This window comes from Vicugna pacos, chromosome 24, assembly GCF_048564905.1.
Source record: "Vicugna pacos chromosome 24, VicPac4, whole genome shotgun sequence".
In the NCBI taxonomy this organism is placed as follows: domain Eukaryota; kingdom Metazoa; phylum Chordata; class Mammalia; order Artiodactyla; family Camelidae; genus Vicugna; species Vicugna pacos.
Genome location: NC_133010.1, coordinates 16,590,588 through 16,608,764, shown reverse-complemented (window position 1 = coordinate 16,608,764; position 18,177 = coordinate 16,590,588). Strand labels below are relative to the sequence as shown.

Genomic DNA, 18,177 nt, shown 5'->3' with positions numbered 1-18,177 from the left:
GTGAAATCATGCCAGCGAGTATGGGAATAAATTTCTGACGTGTGGCATGCAATCTGCGAGGGCACTCCTTCACTTGGTCCTGCACTTTGAGAAGTAATGGAATGGAAAATTAAATTAAATAAACTTTTATTCTGTGGCTCTGTTGAAAAGGGTGCCATCAAATACTTTGAGAAGTATATCTTCTGAAAGTAATTTCTGAAGTTCTTTCACATTATTGAATTGTGAAAAAATATCTTCTCATCTCTTTTATGTTTTCCTTCTGCCTTTGGTAGAATCAAATCCATGGTAACTGACTTTGGGTTGTGTCAGGAATACACTCTTAGTACCAGAAGCCTTCAAGGTGAAACCTGAAAGCATAGGTTCTAAATTAAACCAGAAGAAGTAACAAGGTAATACTTTTATTGTTTTCATTTATATCAACCTCTAACCTCAGACTTCTGTGCAGGCTTTTACGTCTTAGATGTTGTAGCTATTTCTATGGCTGCTAGGTTCTTCACTTAAATATAATTACATCATACTCAGTAATCAATTTTGTTTATAACATGTCTAAACATATATTACTTTTTTTGTTTTCATATGAAGTAAATTTATCTGTGATTACAAAATGATACTTGACAGGTGCAAGGACCAAGTGCCCTTGGTTTTTAGCCCAGGGATTTAAGTGATGTCACTTCCCATGGTTTATAATGTCTTTTTCTCACTTCAGCTGTCTTCTTTCAGACTATTGTTTTTTCAGCAACATACAGACAAAGAAGTCCCTCTCTCCTTGTGCACTTGACTAATGTTAAGTTATTGACCTTGTATAAATGTTGCATGACTTGAAGTAACTGCAAGCATCATTCAAGACAGATGCTCTCTTACGATCTCCGGGAATGATTCTTGGTTCTACCGCACAGAAGTGGCCGTGGACTGGGAGGAGTGTGAGGTTTGGGTCCCACAGCCTCAGGTTTGTATCCCAAATCCATACCTACTACCTGTGGGCTCAGGAAAGGTAATTCCTTTGAACCTTGGGTTTCTCGTCTACAGCACATCCATTCACTGTTCTCAATATGGTGCCCAAGTAACACTCTTAGAAACATATTTTATGCATGTATCTTTAAACACTTCTCGACATGAATTTAGAATGGTCAAAACACTAACAAAATGAGAGAAAATACTTCCCCCCTCCAAAAAAAAAAAAAAAAAACCAGGCTACAACTCTTAATACATAGTTATTTTATAGAGAAACTGAGGCTTGGAGAGGTTAAACAACCTGAACCAGGACCTACAATGGGTCAGGATTTTGAACCAAATTCTATCAGATTCCAGAGTCCAAAGGCTTGTAATGCCCAAGAAAGGAAACAGGAGCCAGGACCAGTCACAAAGCCAAAGGAGGGAGGTTGATGGCGGGAAAGATGAAACAGACCTTAAACACTGTCCGTCTTTCACCTACGTGTACTCATCCATGGTCACCGATTAATCTAGAAACAGGCGCTTTTCAAGCATCTGATGTGGGAGGGGCAGGGAAGCATACGACGGAAGTTCACAGTACATTCCTTCGACTCATCCAGGAAGATGGGAAGCTGAATAAGCATGGGGCAATAAAATTCCAAACTGCTCAGCATTTAGTAACTAGCGTGGCAGCACGCGGGCAGATAATCGAGAGGCCAGCAGAGACGGCTGTCATCAGGAAAGCTCCATGGAAGCCCACCCCCAAAGGGGCAGGACTTGTGTCTTAACTCAGAGAACACGCGGGCAGAGCGCGCTTTATTGGGGTAGCACTGGCGTGCTTAGCACGCTCACGGGGTCACGACTGCGGGGCGGTGAGGAGTCCGGTGCGAGGGAAGGGAGTGGACGGGAGCCAGGCAGAAATGGGAAACCAGCGCCTGACTGAACACTTTGCGAGCCATCCTCAGCGAGAGAGAGAACACGACAAGGCAGCTCTGTGTTACTCCCCACCTGGGGCAGCACACCGGGGGTCAGTGGAGCAGAGGCGGCCAGAATTAGGAAATTCAACCAGGAGATGAGGACAGGGATACTCAGGAGAAGGGAAGAGGGAGAGCATGGTGCTGGGGTGGAATTGGACAAGGGAGAGCCTTTTAGTGGAAAGACAGAGAAGTAAGCTTGGGGTGCATTTCGACTTGAATGGCTGAAGTCGCTATTGATTCTATTTCTCTTATTTCCATTCTTGGGGAGACAAATTGGCTAGTCCGGGAGGGACCCAGAAAGTCTCTTTGGGTTGCCAGGTGATGAGCCGGACTCCTAGCTTCTGCTCCCAACTCACCCTCGGCAGGAGAGGCAAATCACGGATCCAAATTCCCACAAGGCTGTCAGGTGTGAGCAGCTGGCATTTCCTGACAATTCTCTGCACGCTGACTTTTAAATTTAGATTGACTGCATTCTACTGGCAAGGCTGCTCTTGGGTAGAAACCCAAGTCCTCAAACCAACACATATATGAGTAAATTCACATTTATAACTTATGTAGTTTTTTACTCCCTCAAGCTCTTTGGCTTGAAAATGGAAACAGCAAACAAACAAATGAAAACAAAAGCGGGGAGCTCAGAAAGGCAAAGCAAGTTTTCCCAAATCACACAGATAGGATGTAGTAATAGACTTAGAACCCTAGTCCAGCACACATTTATTTTCCAATTTGAGAATCCAAAATAAAACAAAAGGGCACATGGATAAATAAATTTTACCCCCAACAGTTTTGGACATGGGGCTGAAAACTGTAGCTCGTGGCTACCTGTCAAAGAATTGCAGATGACCATGAAACTGGATAGTAAATCAGCTCACGTGCCCACAGAAACTTTCCAGTGTTAGGCCACCCCTGCGGTATAGACGCTGCCTCTATAATACACCTTGGCCAAGCCAGGAGAGTGGAGTGCTGCCTTCTAATCGAATTCTTTCACTTAGTGTACCAGCTTGGGCAAGGCCACTTAGATTCTGTGGTTTAGGAAATACAGGACCATGTGGTGCAACAGTAAGGACTTCCATGACACATGCGACGTGTCTAAAAACAACAAGCAAAATGGTGTTCATAACTTCTCATTCCGTGAATTTGTGCAGCGTATAACCCTTGCCAGGTCTGTGCAGTAGCTGATTTTCAGAGCACGCTACACATGCTGAATCCACTGTTCATTTCAAAGCTCTGTAACCCACAACACTGGTACATTCACGAATTATTAAGCTGTGTACCCTCGTAACACTGAATGAACAGTTCTTTTAAATATACTTTTATAATTTGATATCTTGCTTGGCATGAAAAAATTAGCAAAATAATTGAACAAGAAAACAATAGCTTGAGCTTGAAGCCCTGCATATATGACATGAAATTTAAATACATTTGTAAGTATCTGAGCTTATTTCACTCTTCTAACAGCCACTAAAGATTTAACTCAAGAAAAGATTCCTTGGTTTAAAAAAAATTAGCAAAGACCCTTACTCAAGGTACTATGCAATTAACATCATTATTCAGAGTTTTCCGGGGTGCTCCTCTCTTTTGCATAAATTAGCAGCAAGTGTTGATATTTAACTTACTATACACATTTTGTTATGATCACTGAAGACTAAAAATTTCATTTTAAAGTTTCAATTATCTAGATGACTTGTTTATTTCTTGAAAATTAATCTCCTGGCACAGTGCCTTCAAATAATAGCCATGTGTTAAATGTTAGCTAATTTATATTTAATAAATCGGTTGTCAACTCTTGCTTTTGTGTAGAAAAGCACACCCTTGGTAATGTCAATCCTTTGAGAAAGTTGATGAAACAAAAATTTTAAGTTCAACGGTGTTCATAAAAGCAAAAACCTATGATTGTGGTAAGCAGTATCATAAATAAAACATGTAAGTGCAGCAAATATTAAATACTAAAATTCAAGAACGGTGTTACCACGCCATCACTCACAAGTCTGCAAGAACACACGCACTTCATTAAAGTCAATGGAGTGTACCAGTTCATCTTGGCATTATTCATAATCGAAACATTTCAATTTTAGTTAACACACACACAAAACTAATTTAAAAGTCAAATGAGGAAATTAGTTCTATGTTCCCCATGTTTCAATTCCACAGTGATATCAACCAGCCAAATTTAGCCTTAGGAGGTATGAAAAAGTATCTAATACAATGAGTGGAAAACCTTTTAAAGAATCACCGATCTGTTAAAACTAATGTTTTTGCAACCAATTCAACAAAAATATAGTTAGTGTTGTAAAAGAGCCCTCAGACTACTCTATTACAGAACAACTGAGTTTATCTATAGATTTACTTCCAGATTTCAAAAGCAGTGGATCAAGAACTAGAGGGTTTATGTAAGAAATACAGTTCACTTCCTAAAAAAATTAAATTGAACAGTATATTGATTGAAAAATATTTTCTGCATACACTTTATTAAGACCAGGGAGCATCTTTTCCTGTTTTAAATCTCTTAGATTTCTCAGTCAACACTATTAATAACACATCCTGGACCACTGTCTTGGCCTTTATTTCTGTGACACTCTTCCTGTGTGCTTTCCCAAGTTTTACCATTCTTTTAGTGTCTCTCTCTTTTCCATTTTTTGGTTTATTTCTTTATCAGTTCCCACTGTGCATGGCACCGAGGACTCTGTCCTTCATTCCTTATTTGTTTATCTCTCCATTAGGTCTTTTGTCTCCCGTCTATGAAGTTAAACATCTCCCCAAAACCAGGTTTTACTTGTTGCCATTTGCAGATATCCAACTCGACCCTAAACCTCAACAACAACAAAAAAGGTACTAAAATTCCTTGACTTTCCTGCTAAAACATTTTTGTAATCATTTCATTCTGGCTCTCCTGCAAGCTCACCATCGATACCCAGAGCGTGACTAGTTCCAGGGCCCACATAGATGCCCAAATCTGAGGATGCTCAAGTCTGTCATATAAAATGGCTTGGTAGAGCCGGCCCTCCATATCTGCCCGATACTTAGTCATTCTGACAGCTTTCTTTCAAAGGGTTCCAGTCTCCTCAGTGCGCGGAGAGGGACCCAGACTGGATATCACCTGCTCAGACAGGTCTCCTGACAATACTTTTTATTCTCCCAACTAGAGAAGGAGCTGTGTGTACATCTGTGAGGCACTGTGCGCCCTTGGGAGAGGGGAGGGGAATGTTCATCTGCGAAAAGGGAGGGGTAATGCTGTCCAGCCAGTGGCGGGGCACAGAGGCAGGGAGAGGACGTTGACCTTGACCCTGTACCCAGATCATTCATCTGCCTGCCCAGAGCCGCGATGGTAGCTTCCAGCCACACCTCTCCTCTCTTGAAAACTCAATAGGGAAGGATACATACTAATGTATTTTGTCTATACCTCCTAATGTCAGGAAGTAACTTCAAACTGCAGAGAGAGTCACGTGGGGATCCTACACCACGCAGCCTACCCGACCAGTCGACAGAGCTCTCTGCACAACAGTTCTTGCTTTCATGTCTTCCTTTCCTTTACCACTCGGCATGATTTACACGAATTCTTTGAAAGTCCTTTTAGTGGAATTGCCTGCTTCCGGTTTCTCTCCCATCCGGTCCACACTACCTGTTCGAGAATGACCTATAACTGGTTGGTGCACATGACATTTGGTCTCCTTCACATGGTCTCATCCTGGCTTCTGGACAGTATTTCAAGACTTTACTTCAGCTTAATCTTCCAACTCCCGGCCTGCTCCTTACTTCTTCACTCTGTCCACGTACAGGCACCTCATGGCCCTTATGTGGCTCTAAATCCAAATCCCCTTGGCTGGTACCCCCCTCTCTGCTCTACAGGTCTACGGACTGCTCCTCCTGAGAATTCTGTCCAGTGAACACCAGCGAGCGACCCCATCATCCCCAGCCACATGCCATCAGCCACGACTTGTAAATATAAGCTGCTCTCCTGGGACTCTGAAACAGAAGTAGTATTACTGGCTGTCCCTCAGTCTAGCTACAAACACCCCACGCTCATCTGGTGAGGAGAGCGGGCTTCGCTCATAAGGAAGGACAGTTTTCATCCACTTAACTCTTGGCAATGGCCAGCGAGGCCCTTCCACGCCTTGCTGCTGCCTCTCTCCTCAGCTCACTGCCCTACCCTCGCCTGCGTCACACCAGCCCTTACCTGCCTGAGGCCGTCACGTGTGCTGCCTCCCCTGCAAGGCTGCTCTTCCCCTGCCTGTGACAGGACTGTGTCCCTCTCAACCCGAGTCTCCAAAAGAAGGTCACCTGCTCAGACAGGTCTCCCGACAAGTGGTCTTCCCTGTTACTGTCGTCCGCAGTGCCTGCCGTATCCCGCACAGCACTAACGCAGTCTAAACCTTTGCTTACGTGCCTAGCTCTCCTCATTTAGCTTGTAAGCCCCTAGAGGTGGGAACCTGATCTGTCTGTTCACCATGGCACATCCAGTGCCCAGCACATAGTATGGGTCAGTATATATATTCACCAAAGGGATAAACATTGTCAGAGGTTTCCTTAGCTCTAGGTAATGTTCAAGCATCATCTTAGTAAAACTTAAGATATTACAAATTTGGTATACTTAAGTTTGTATACATTGCATGCATTTAAGATACTACAAATTTGGTATATTTAAATTACAATATGCAATAAATGATATTTGTAGGAAAGTCTGATAATTTGCTATCATCCTCCTGCTGCAGAGATGAGGATAAAGAATAGAAATAGCATGGCCTGGCTCCCTGGACCTGAAGTCATTGCTCAAGGACAGTGAAAGATGCTATAAGATCACTTGCACTATAAAGATCATTATCTAAAATCATTATCATGCACAGGACATTCAAACCTCACGTGGAGCTTTCTTTCCTAGTACTTCAATCCTGACAATTCTCAAAACACCCAGACTTACTTTCTATTTCTCAGAAAAAAGGAGGATAAATCAAGGAGACACTTGGAAATGAACAAATAGTCACGAATTTATAAAAGTGCAGAGATAGCCCTGTGTTTCAGTCATCATAAACATGCCTCTTTATCTGCCTGCAAACTGCCATTATTATTATTATTTCCAATTTTAAAAGTTCCTCCCTCACTTTTTGAGTAATAGTAAAATAGCTTTACCACCTCAGGGTAAACTTAGAGTTTTCTTTATAGATAGGCCACTAAAAAGCAATAATCATAAAAGAAAAATAATTTATTCTTCTTTATCAAATTAAAAAATCGGCTCATCAAAAGGCACTTTAAATAAAATGAATAGGCCAACCACAAACTCGGAAAATATTTACTGTGCATGGATCTGACAAAGGGCTTTCCAGAACCTATGAAGAACTCCTACCATCAGCAAGAGACAAGTGAATGGTAAAAGAGGGAAAAAACTTGAATAGACATCTCACCAAAGAAGATACACAAATGGACAACAGCACATAAAAAGGAGATCAAGATCACTGGCCATCAGAGAGATGCCCCTTAAAGCCACGAGCAATACCATTTCATACCCACTGTTGATGAGGATAAGCAGTAGCTGGAAATTTTAACATCGTTGGTGAACTAATGGACAGTTTCTGATAAGGTTAAACCATGAATTCCATTTCTTGTTCTTTATCCAATGGGAATGAACACAGTTATTCACAAACAGACTTGTACAGAAATTTCAGAGCAGTCTTATCCATAAGAGTCCTAAGTTAGAAATAACTCACATGTCAATACCAGGATAAATAACTTGTAGTTTAGTCATACAGTGGAATATTACTCAACAATAAAAAAGGAATCAACTACCAATACATGCACCAATCACAAAAATACTATACAGTAAGTGAATGGAGCATCTACAAAGTATATGTTATGTGATTCCATTCATAGAACTAACCTATGGGGATAGAAATAGCCAAGTTGTTGCTTGGGCAGTAGAGAGGAGATGAAGGGGTGGGAGAGAAGTGAGGGGAGGGGTCTTGAACTGGAATTGACAGGAAAGGGCCATAAGGGAAACATTTAGGGTATGAGATTCAGTGTCTTATTTTGGGTGGGTGGCTATTATACAAAGTGCATATAATTGTCAAAACCCATTGGATTAAACACTTAAGATCTGTGTGTTTTACCACATATAAATTGTACCTTAATTTTAAAAATTAAGAGATTGTTATTTTAAAAAAGAACTTTAACACTAAACATCATTCAGAATATTTCTCTACTTTCTAGGTATGAGAAACATTAAAAAAAATTCTTGTTCTATTGAATTTAACACACCTGGTTTACAATATATGATGACTACATTAATGTAACCAGTTTCATTAGATTAACTGTAATTCATTAGACTCAATTTATAGTAAAGTTCAGAAACATAAAGATAAAAAAAAACAAAGAAACACCTCCCGAAACAAACAAAAACTCCTGCTCTAAATCAGGATCGTTTTTCAAAGGTGAATGTCATTGCCACAGCCCACCAGCAAGGGGAGTAGTTACACTTTGAGAAGAATTCGAACCTTGTCACCAGTGAATTATTCCATAGGGCACTTTAACAAGACCAAAAACCGACTTCTGGGTATAGCCAGAATGGAAATGACAGATCATTTGAATGCAAGAGAAAAAGATCGGAAACCTTGACCCTCTAGATTACTTTGCACCTCAGTGAGAAAGGGAAAAACAGATCAGTTTATTAAAAGGATATGTTCATGTAATTCAGGCACCAGGAGAATATTTTACAGAACAGCTACATTAACTGTGGGATGCCGCTTTTTCTTGGTTAATTATTCCCCATACAAGAATAATAATGTACATACACCCACTTCTCCCACAAAAGAAAAAGACCTGAACGGTGCCACTATTTTGACGGATGTGGGAATGACAGCAACATTCTGCACGGAATCTGCAAGCTGTTAGAACACTGGAGCCTGTTCGAGAGTAGGTTAAGACTGGCAGAGGGTAATTTTTAAAAATCTTGAAGCGTAAGGGCTTTTCCGTTGAGACAGATCCCAAATCTGAAGGTTTATGCTGCATTTTTAATATGTATCATCACGTCACCAATTCTTACAAGATCTGTAAGGCTTAATTCTCCCATAAGCTCAAGAAGGCTGTGGAAAAGTCTCTCTCTCTCCCTTACTGCCAGGTTGGGTAATCCTCGATGTACAGAAATGAATGTTCTGGCTGACAAGAGGAAGCATGTCCCTAGGCGTGTGTGAGTGCGGGGCTCCTGGTATAGACACTTACAATACGGGTAACTGCCCGCTTTGCACTCTAACCCCCGTAATAACCCTGACCTTGATTCTAACACCACAGTACCTTCTCCATCCTCCTCATTCCCCGGAGAAGCTGAGCACAGAGGAACCAGCATCGTGTGCCTTAGAAAGTGCCCTGAGCCACGCCCGGCAGGGGGGCTGGAATCCCCACTTACAGGAAACCCACATCTCTGCATTCTGCAGTGCTCACAAAGCTGGGATGCCCTCCCTCCTCCCTTGGGGCGCAGTGAGTGCAAGGATCCTGGGTGCACAGAAACAAGAGTCCCTTCTGGAACTGTGTAGGAGAACACGCCTCCAGAAGAAAAGCTTTTTAGAAGCTGAGCAAGGTGCGTGGGCTGAGCAGGGGTGGTCAGGGGCAACTCTTTCCAGCTGCAGCTCCTTCCCGAAGGCAGCCCTCCACCCTAGGGGGAGAGAGCAAGCTCTCACCATGTAGAACAGTTATCAGCCATGAACGTGTGTACCCTTCGGCTGGGACACAGAGCCCGCCCGAAGATTTTCCTCATGAAAATCCAAGGAATGTTTTTTAGTTCAATATCCCTGAGAAATGACTTGGAATTACTTCCACTCATCAAATAGAGAGAAAGCCCTTCTCCCCCCAGTTTCTATAAATGGAGGAAGTATGGGATCCAAAGTAAGGAGAGTCAAGTTTTAGACTCTGCCTTGAACATCTTCTTGAGGTCCCCACGTCTGTGATGCTACAGTCTGGACTGTATTCTTGCCGGCAAGGATTCACGGGGTTGTCCCACACTGACCACCATTTCACTACGCAGCAAAGAATTTTTAGAGAACAATGAGAAAGATTCATGAATACAGTGCTGCTGCCCACATAGTCCTAATTCTGAGTTTGCCACTGGATGGACATGAGTCTTGTGTTCTTCCAACTAAGTGGGAAATAAACCAAAATACTGTCTCCCAAGGGTGACTAAAATCTGCAAGGTGTATAAAAGGTGGAGATGAGGTGTCAAGGGGGGACTAGACGAAGAACCCAGAGATGGGAGACGTGCTGATTAAAAGAGGAAACAGAAGGAAGATGTAGTTAGAGCTAAAGAGATGAAAAAGATAAAGATGTCTGTGTGTGTGTTTAAAAATTTAATTTGATTTTTAGTTGATGTATAACTGACTCACAGTATTACTTTCAGTTGTACAGCATGGTAGCATAGTATTTTTATAGGCTGTGCACCATCTAAAATTATTGTAATATTATTGACCGTATTCTCTGTTTCTTATTTATTTTATAACTGGTGGCTTGTTGTGTGTGTTGTACCGAGAGGTGAGTTGCTCGCTCTAAGGGATCTAGAATGAAGACCACACACAAACCAGGCAGGAATGAGTGGCAGTTGTAGAAGTCACTCTGGTCTGGCTGGCACGGCAGCAGGGGATTAAAGCACATTCAGAAAAGGGCTGATGTGCATTCGTGGCCTGGAGGCTGAGTCCCCAGCCTGAAACTGAATCAGGAGAAGCATTGTGTGGCGCTTCCTACCCTGGGGAAGGCAGAGACTCCCACCCTGGGGAAGGTTGTGCTTCAGCACGGCTCCTGCCTCGTACGGAGGGACCACACGTGGGGAGTGAGGATGCTGTGTGCCCTGGAATGGCCTATATGTGGGCAGGTGACCGCAGCTGACCGAAAGCAATGAACAGGGAGCAAGGTGCTTAGAGGCGAATCCTGCGTGATCCCTGTTGGTCTCCAGAGGAGGCTGGGCTCTGGGAACCAAGCCTGAGGAGAATGAAGAGCGAGCTCCGGGGTGTCCCACCCCCTAATGAGTCTTTACAGTTGTATTTTTCACAGAGATCTAGATTTGTCTGAATTTGACAGGGTTTCCCTGATGTTTCACATCTTATTCATGGAAGACACTTACATTCATTATCTTCAAAGATCTTAGACAGCAGCTAGCACCTTGAATTTAGGAGATCCTTAATGAATAGTTACTGACTGAATGAATGAACTCAGTTCCCCAAAGACAAATGTGTCTTCTATTAATTAAAACAGGAGTCAGTGATGGGCCAGATACAGCCTATATTTTCTTTATGACTGCCATTTGGCAAATGAAGGACGCTCTCTAGCAATTCAAATCTCCCTCTGAGGGAAGTTTAGTAACTATCAAGATAGATCTTGGCAGCTCTCGCCTGGGGTCCCCAGGGCTCGCTAAGCATTTGAAGAGGACACTGGATATTATCTTAACGACTGGGGGGAGAACCCACTTCCAGGGGCGGGGGGGGGGGGGTGGGAAGCGTGGTCCTGCCTGTCGCACCCAGTGAATTCTGTAGTGCCTGGACTTCTGTCTGGAACTGGTGCCTGCAGCCAGGCTCCTTTTGCTTGGTTCAAATACCAGTTTTCTATTCCAGAGGAGGTAGAAACCTTTCTCACTGCCTTGCATGCTAGGGAAGAACTAAATGTCAAGTGGAGGGAGAGGCTGGGGGCGGGGGGGGACTGCGAGCGCAGGGCGGAGAGTGAGAGGGTGGGAAGAGCAGACAAGGGACTGGCTGGTGTCTAACCCACAGCTGGTGTCTGGAGCTCAGCTGACAGGAGAGTGTACAACCCTGGGGACTTTGGCAACTCAACCTTCTTACTTGAAAATGACAAGAGCCTGAAGGTCACAGGCAGCTGAGCCTGAAGAGGAAACACAATATTCTGCCATCCCAGTGTTGAGGCTGGAGGATAGACCTTTGTTTGTTTGTTTGTTTTAGTTTTCTTGTTTGTTTTTTGGGAGAGATAATGCAGTTTATTTATTTATTTATTTATTTTAAGGGCAGTACTGGGGATTGAACCCAGGACCTCGTGCACGCTAAGCATGTGCTCTACCACTGAGCTATACACCCGCCGGAGTACAGTCTGAAGGAATCAGGCCTCCGAGTTTCTGGGATCTGCACTGATCAACATTTTCAACTGTTCCCTCAGTGGCATCGAGCCTGCTTTGACCTTCCCCAACTCCAGTCCATCAGATCATCCATGTCGGTTGCTCCGGAGCTGTATCACTGCACCGCAAAGTCATGTTTTGAGAAGGGGCTCTCAATTCTGCTTAAAAACATTCTTACATGCCCCCTTCTGGTTTTCATTCCTCATTGCGATTTTTCATTCTCTCTCCCTGGGGATAAGCTCTGATTCACAGATGACAATCATCTAGCACCTTTCATCTCTAGAGGACCTTTAGCTGAGTACGTGGTACGTAACTCATCTTTATAACCTCAGCGACCCCTATAAGCAACATACCGTTCTCCTCACATGATAGACAAGAGCTCAGAGGTTAAGGTAACACCGAAATGCACGTTGGTTATGGGATCTGCCCATGTTGACATCACTCACAGGCACCTGAGCTGGGGTTCAAGCCTGTGTCCTCCGAGTGTACACCCCATTATCCAACAGGACAGTGGGAAGAAAACTGAAGCTCATAGACATAAACTCCCCCAAATTTCTTTATAGCCACCTTCAAATTTATTGCTCCTTATTGTCACTCATTGTTTATTTACTGACTAACCCTTTTCTCCTCCAGCAGGGATAAGCTGATTCTATTTGTGCTCTTAAAAGTCCTCTCAGTTGTCCTTACATCGTCTTATCTCTTCCCATTTCTTCCCGTTTCAGTTCTCTGCAGATGGCCCTCAGATGTTTCCGTGAGCTCCGATGGCTGTTTCCAACCACCAAGTAAAGGCGTATTTCCTCAGTAACACACCTTTTTATAGATCATACACCGTCCCCCACACCTCCTCAGCTCTCTGCAAGTACCGTGTCTGCTCTGCGTTTCTTAAGCAGCCCATGGAGTCCCTGTCTCCATGCTTTGGCTCATAATGATTTGGAATGTTCTCCTTTCTCTCCTTGTAGAAATTCTATTTTTTTTTTTTAAGAATGAGCTTAAAAAAATGTTACACCAGCTATGAATATTTCCCCAACTCTCCCAGTCAGAATTTAACAGTATATTCTCTGTGTCCCCAAAGCACTTTGCTTATAAAAATAACACATCACTCCTCACATGAGAAACTTGTCTCCATCTCTATTTCAACTTATGGGCTTTCAGCGTAACGAGGACACTAAGACAGTTTATACATGTTTACACTCCTTGAAGCAATAAGCATGGACCTTGACTAAGTGTTTGTTGAATGAATGAACGAATGGTGATTCAGTTACTGCTCTGATTTTCCAACATGCCCCAGTGAGGCCATGATTTGATTTTAGGGTCATTTTTTTCCTCACCTTAAAAATCTTCACTATCATCCTGGGAATTTGTCTTGCCTGCTTTGTGAAAATTTTGAGTTTTAAATTAAAAAAAAAATTACCTGCTATATAAAAGCATGGAAAAGGAAAGGGAAAGATGCATCATTTTTCTTGTAAAAATAAACACACCACTGTCATCCAGGTGATCAGTGTTACAGAGAAGCATCCAAAAAAAAATGACAGTTTATATTTGTAAATTAAAAATATAAGAGAATCAGAATTGATTCTCTTCTGTTAACAAATATTTAAGTTCACATGTAACACAACAGTACATTTCACTAGATTGGAATAATGAGTTTGGGGAAGTAGCAGGGACTGGGGGATGTTAGCCCGAATTACGGAAGTCAGATTTATTGAAAGCCACGCAGTTTTATTACTTGAATATACTATGATCTGCCAATAAAGTCTGTCTAAGGAGACATCTACTTAATGGCATGGATCCTTATTTAATAGCTGAGTCTTTTCTGTCTGAAGACCACTGTCTATGAGAAAGCCATGAGGACAATTATTCTTTATAAATAAGTTACAGTTACTCCCTTTATTTCTCTTATCAAATCCATTCCTTGGAGATAATTCAAAGGTAAATTTCATCTTAGTCTGGGTCAAATTGTCAAAAATGGTGTATTTGCAGTATCTGAATGAGGTTTTACTACATTCTTAGAGGAAGACATTTCTGGAGAATAATGAAGAGAACCCAACGGGAAGTGGTAAATACTTTTTAAAATAAAAAAATAGGAAAAATGTGAACTTTTTCAAATAAGATGAGCAATAGTTATTCATTAAGCTAGATCTAACTGAAATCTATCTTCAAAGTCTTTGGCTTCCTTTGTAAATTCCTGGAGGGCAAGGATCACGGTCTGCTTGATTCTCTCCCAACCTTCCAAGACTTTATACACCCCAACAACGCCACCGGGGCTGTGCCTTCCGGGGATGGCTGTCATTGAAAGAACAGGCGTTTAAAAGCAACGCTATGGGGGTTTCAGATAAGGCAGTTTTTGCTCTCTTTCTGTCTAACTACCTGAGACCCAAACATTATGGAGAGTTTACTCACTGATTCTGGGTAGAGGCCGCAAGTAGTGTGTAGGTCCCCATCCTAGAAAAGAAAAGAGGGAATTCATATATTACCATCACATCCAAGGACATTTAAGAACCTTTCTACATTAAACACGCTTCAAAGTCTCTGATACGTTATTTCTAGCCAAGAAAATCACGAGGAGGGAGAGGACTATGAAGCAGAGTATGTCATTCCTGTGTTTCTGGGCCGCTCAAGAGGTGACAGGCTCGGTGTGACTTATGCAGAACTCTGGCATTACCTTCAAACTTTGCCACAGAAAAGAGTGAGCTTTGTGCCTGTACCTTCTGCATCTGAGAAACAGAGCTAGAAAACATCCACCACAAGGAAGAAAAGCTCCCTGGCTTCTCTGCATCCTGCTCCACAACATGCCAAGGTATTGACATACAATTACAGTTTCTGCTTAAAACATCTGAGAACTTGGGCTAGACCTCTTTGGGTAAAAAGGATGCTCAGGGCAGGTGTGCCATGTGCATCTCCTGATGTGGCATATCTGGTGACCCATCGTTGGAGACCTCGGTTGGTAAAACTTAGAAGAGCAAATGAAATGAAATCTAGGATAAAAGAACCAAAGCTCTTTGAGGGAAACGCTCCCGTGCGTATTTAAATCATCCAGAAATAACGCAGACCTGGAGGGAAGAGCTCGAACCAAGGGATCTTGGGGTTTTCCTTGCGCCAAAGATTTTTCATCTTAATAATCAAGAAGGACCCTTCTCTGCCAGATGAAGTTGCTAAATGTAACAGTATATTTCTTCTGCTTTAGTCATCTCTGGGGAGAGGTGAGCCTCAACTTACTCTGAGAACAAGTCTAGGGAATCACAAGAGGGTAAGTATATGGCTATTTAGACTTCTGCTTTCTAGATTATACTGTTACAATTCTTCCTTCAAAAACATATTACAAATACACCATATAGAATGCATATTATATACTGTACATAATACTACATATTTTATGTAATACATATTTTATTATATATTATATATTACAAGTGAAACTATATATTAATATATATCTTATCTGTGTACATGTAATGTTTTGCTCTCTGCATTGTCTTTTTCAAAATATGCTTTAATTAGTTTTTTGGGGGGAGGGTAATTAGGTTTATTTATGTAATGGAGGTACTGGGGATTCAACCCAGGACCTCGTGCATGTTAAGTATGTGCTCTACCACTGAGCTATACCCTCCCCCTCAAAATACCCCTTTCAAAGTTTGCTGAGAAAAATTTGAACAAGTACTTCAGCATGGTGAGGCTTAGCAATGGTAGGATTAATTCTCTGTCCTGCTATTCTGCTCCATTTAAGTAACCTGCTCTCAGGGTGACTCATTTATAATACTGCTTTTCTAAACCTAATTGAGACAAAAGATCCTATTGGCCCTTGCCTTTTAAATTAATCTTTCACCAAATTTCATTGGCGCTAAAATATTCCAGTTTATGCTTATGTCAGTTAAATCCTATTCTATCCTTAGAATGATTGAAGAAATATATCCAAGGGCATTTTGAGCTGCACTGTCATGAGTTTCCTGGGATAAGGGATCAGCAGCTCCACTTGATTTAGTAATTTCTGCATTTTGAATGAAGGCACTTATAAGGTCATTAGTAGAGCTCATCAATAAGTTACAGGTCCTACAGTACAATCGATCCCCACGGGTTGGAACCTGATATGTCATCCACTGCACTGACTCACTTTGATGTAATTGCAAGTCTGCATTTACTTGTTCACCCATGTAACAATAGCACGATTAAGGTCACACTTCTGTGACTTGGTGACAACAATACTGTTTAGACCAGACCCTCAAATCTTCCTCCACACAAAACTGATTTTATCCAGGACATCTCATTGTTTACGTAACCTGCCACATAACCGTGGAAGGAAATTAAACTGACATGGAAAAAAAACGGCTATTCAAAAAGTCAAATGCGGCTGCTTCTTTATCTCTGATGAAATTCTGCTAAGTCGCTTATGGTTGCATGAGAAGCTGCTCTCATCAGGTATAGCCCCTCAGCTCTCAGGTTTACCAAGTCATTTCCATTAAAAAATGTGGACATGGAAGCTATTTCCCTATCCCCTGCCAGGGCTCAGCTGTGTAAAGGCTGTGCAAGGTCACCCGCCAATTTCTTTTCTTTTTTAAAAATTTATTGTAGTAAAAAACACCTAAGATCTATCTTCTTAACAAATTTTAAAATGGACAGTAAGGTGTTGTTTACTGCAAGCATGACGTAGTGCAGCAGATGGCTAGGACTCATTCATCCTGCAGGGCTGAAAGTCTATATCCGCTGAACAGCAACTCCCCATCGCCCTCTTCCCAGCCCCAGGAAACCACCATTTGCTAATTTCTCCAGGATCTCAGGAAACCTGACATTGGGGCATAATAATGAGATTATACTCCTGGACTGGATACACTCTGATGGTCTGGTTTGGCTTTCCACTCATTGCAGACTAAAGTATATCATTAGATGAACGCAAGTGTCGTACAGCATACATAGTAAACTTATTGAACACAGGGATGGGGAGGAGGGGATAGCTCAGTGGCAGAGCGCACGCTTAGCAAGCACGAGGCCAGGGGTTCAATCCCCAGTGCCTCCATCTCACACACACACGCACACACACACACAGATGATTTAGTCTTACTTCTCTTTATAATTTCCCAAAACCTAGTTTAGTGCTGTGTATAAACATATATTGAGTTAAACTGTAATATTTCTTTTCAAAGGTTAACATTAATTAATGTTAATTTTAAGGATCTGACAAAAAGACAGGAAAGTAAATACCATTTATTTTTGAATTTATGACTTGTCTCCTAAAAAAAGCCTCCCCTCTCACCTCCCAACAACAGTTAAAGTATGCACAGCCCTTTAAAGGGTCTGACTCTGTCTTCTGGCTCATGGCTATTTCTACGTACTTTTTAACATAATGACTGCCTAGGATGTGGCTCTCAATCTGTATAATCAATATAGGCTGACTTTCTCGCTACATGACCATACATTAAATAACCGTGAACGTTCTCCCGTGGTCAGCTGTGAAATGGCTTTAAATGTCAGCAGGCAGGCTTGCTTCACATAACAGAAGTTAACTGGGTTTGTCCAGAGCCCTGAAAATTAGTAAGAGTTCAAATCTCACATCCAGTGTACGTGTCCTTATATTACACTTAGGAGATTGATATGGTATTAAAGGCTTAATTGAGTGGCACAGACAATCTGATGCAACAAGATCTTTCCCCTTCATCACATGACTTTACTCTGAGCCATTTTCGTTTTCGGTGGTAAAGCACGTATCACCTGTTGAAACTTGGCGTATCACCGTACTGAATGAATAGGTTCAGAGCTTTAATGGGAAATCAGTTTTTTAAGACGTAGCATCTCACCAATCCTTTTTTCCGAGGGTTTGGGGGGTCCAAGCAGCACGAATAGCACACTGAGCCAAGCAGGGCTCACACTCAAATGAGGGAACACAGATATGACCAGAATGTACTTTCCTGAAAGTAATTCTTCTGGCCACGTGATAAATTAAGTTGGTTACCATCACCCTCACTTGACGAGAATACAAGACAGGAAAAGGCTGGACAGTTTCCTGAGGCCACGTGGCAGTTTGTCGTTAAAACTGAAATAGGGTTACATTTCATGAATTTTTTTTCTCCAGTAAATCTTTCATAAACATGAGGATCAATACCCTCTTAATTTTACATAGAGACATATTGATGCAAAAAAAGAATGTCATAGTGAGGTTTAGGTTCTTTGCTGTAAAATATTTGGCTGGATTTA

General features: G+C 42.0%; 1 protein-coding gene across 3 annotated transcripts in view; it reads right to left on the bottom strand.

The window, feature by feature from the left end:
- Positions 1–18,177, bottom strand: part of CHST9 (carbohydrate sulfotransferase 9) — a 187,364-nt gene that overhangs the window by 75,022 nt on the left and 94,165 nt on the right. For all 3 annotated transcript variants that reach the window (XM_031690310.2, XM_031690312.2, XM_072949069.1), the window contains one exon: positions 14,395–14,436. In XM_031690310.2, coding sequence (XP_031546170.1) covers positions 14,395–14,436 — 42 coding nt within the window. The remainder of the gene's footprint in view (positions 1–14,394; positions 14,437–18,177) is intronic.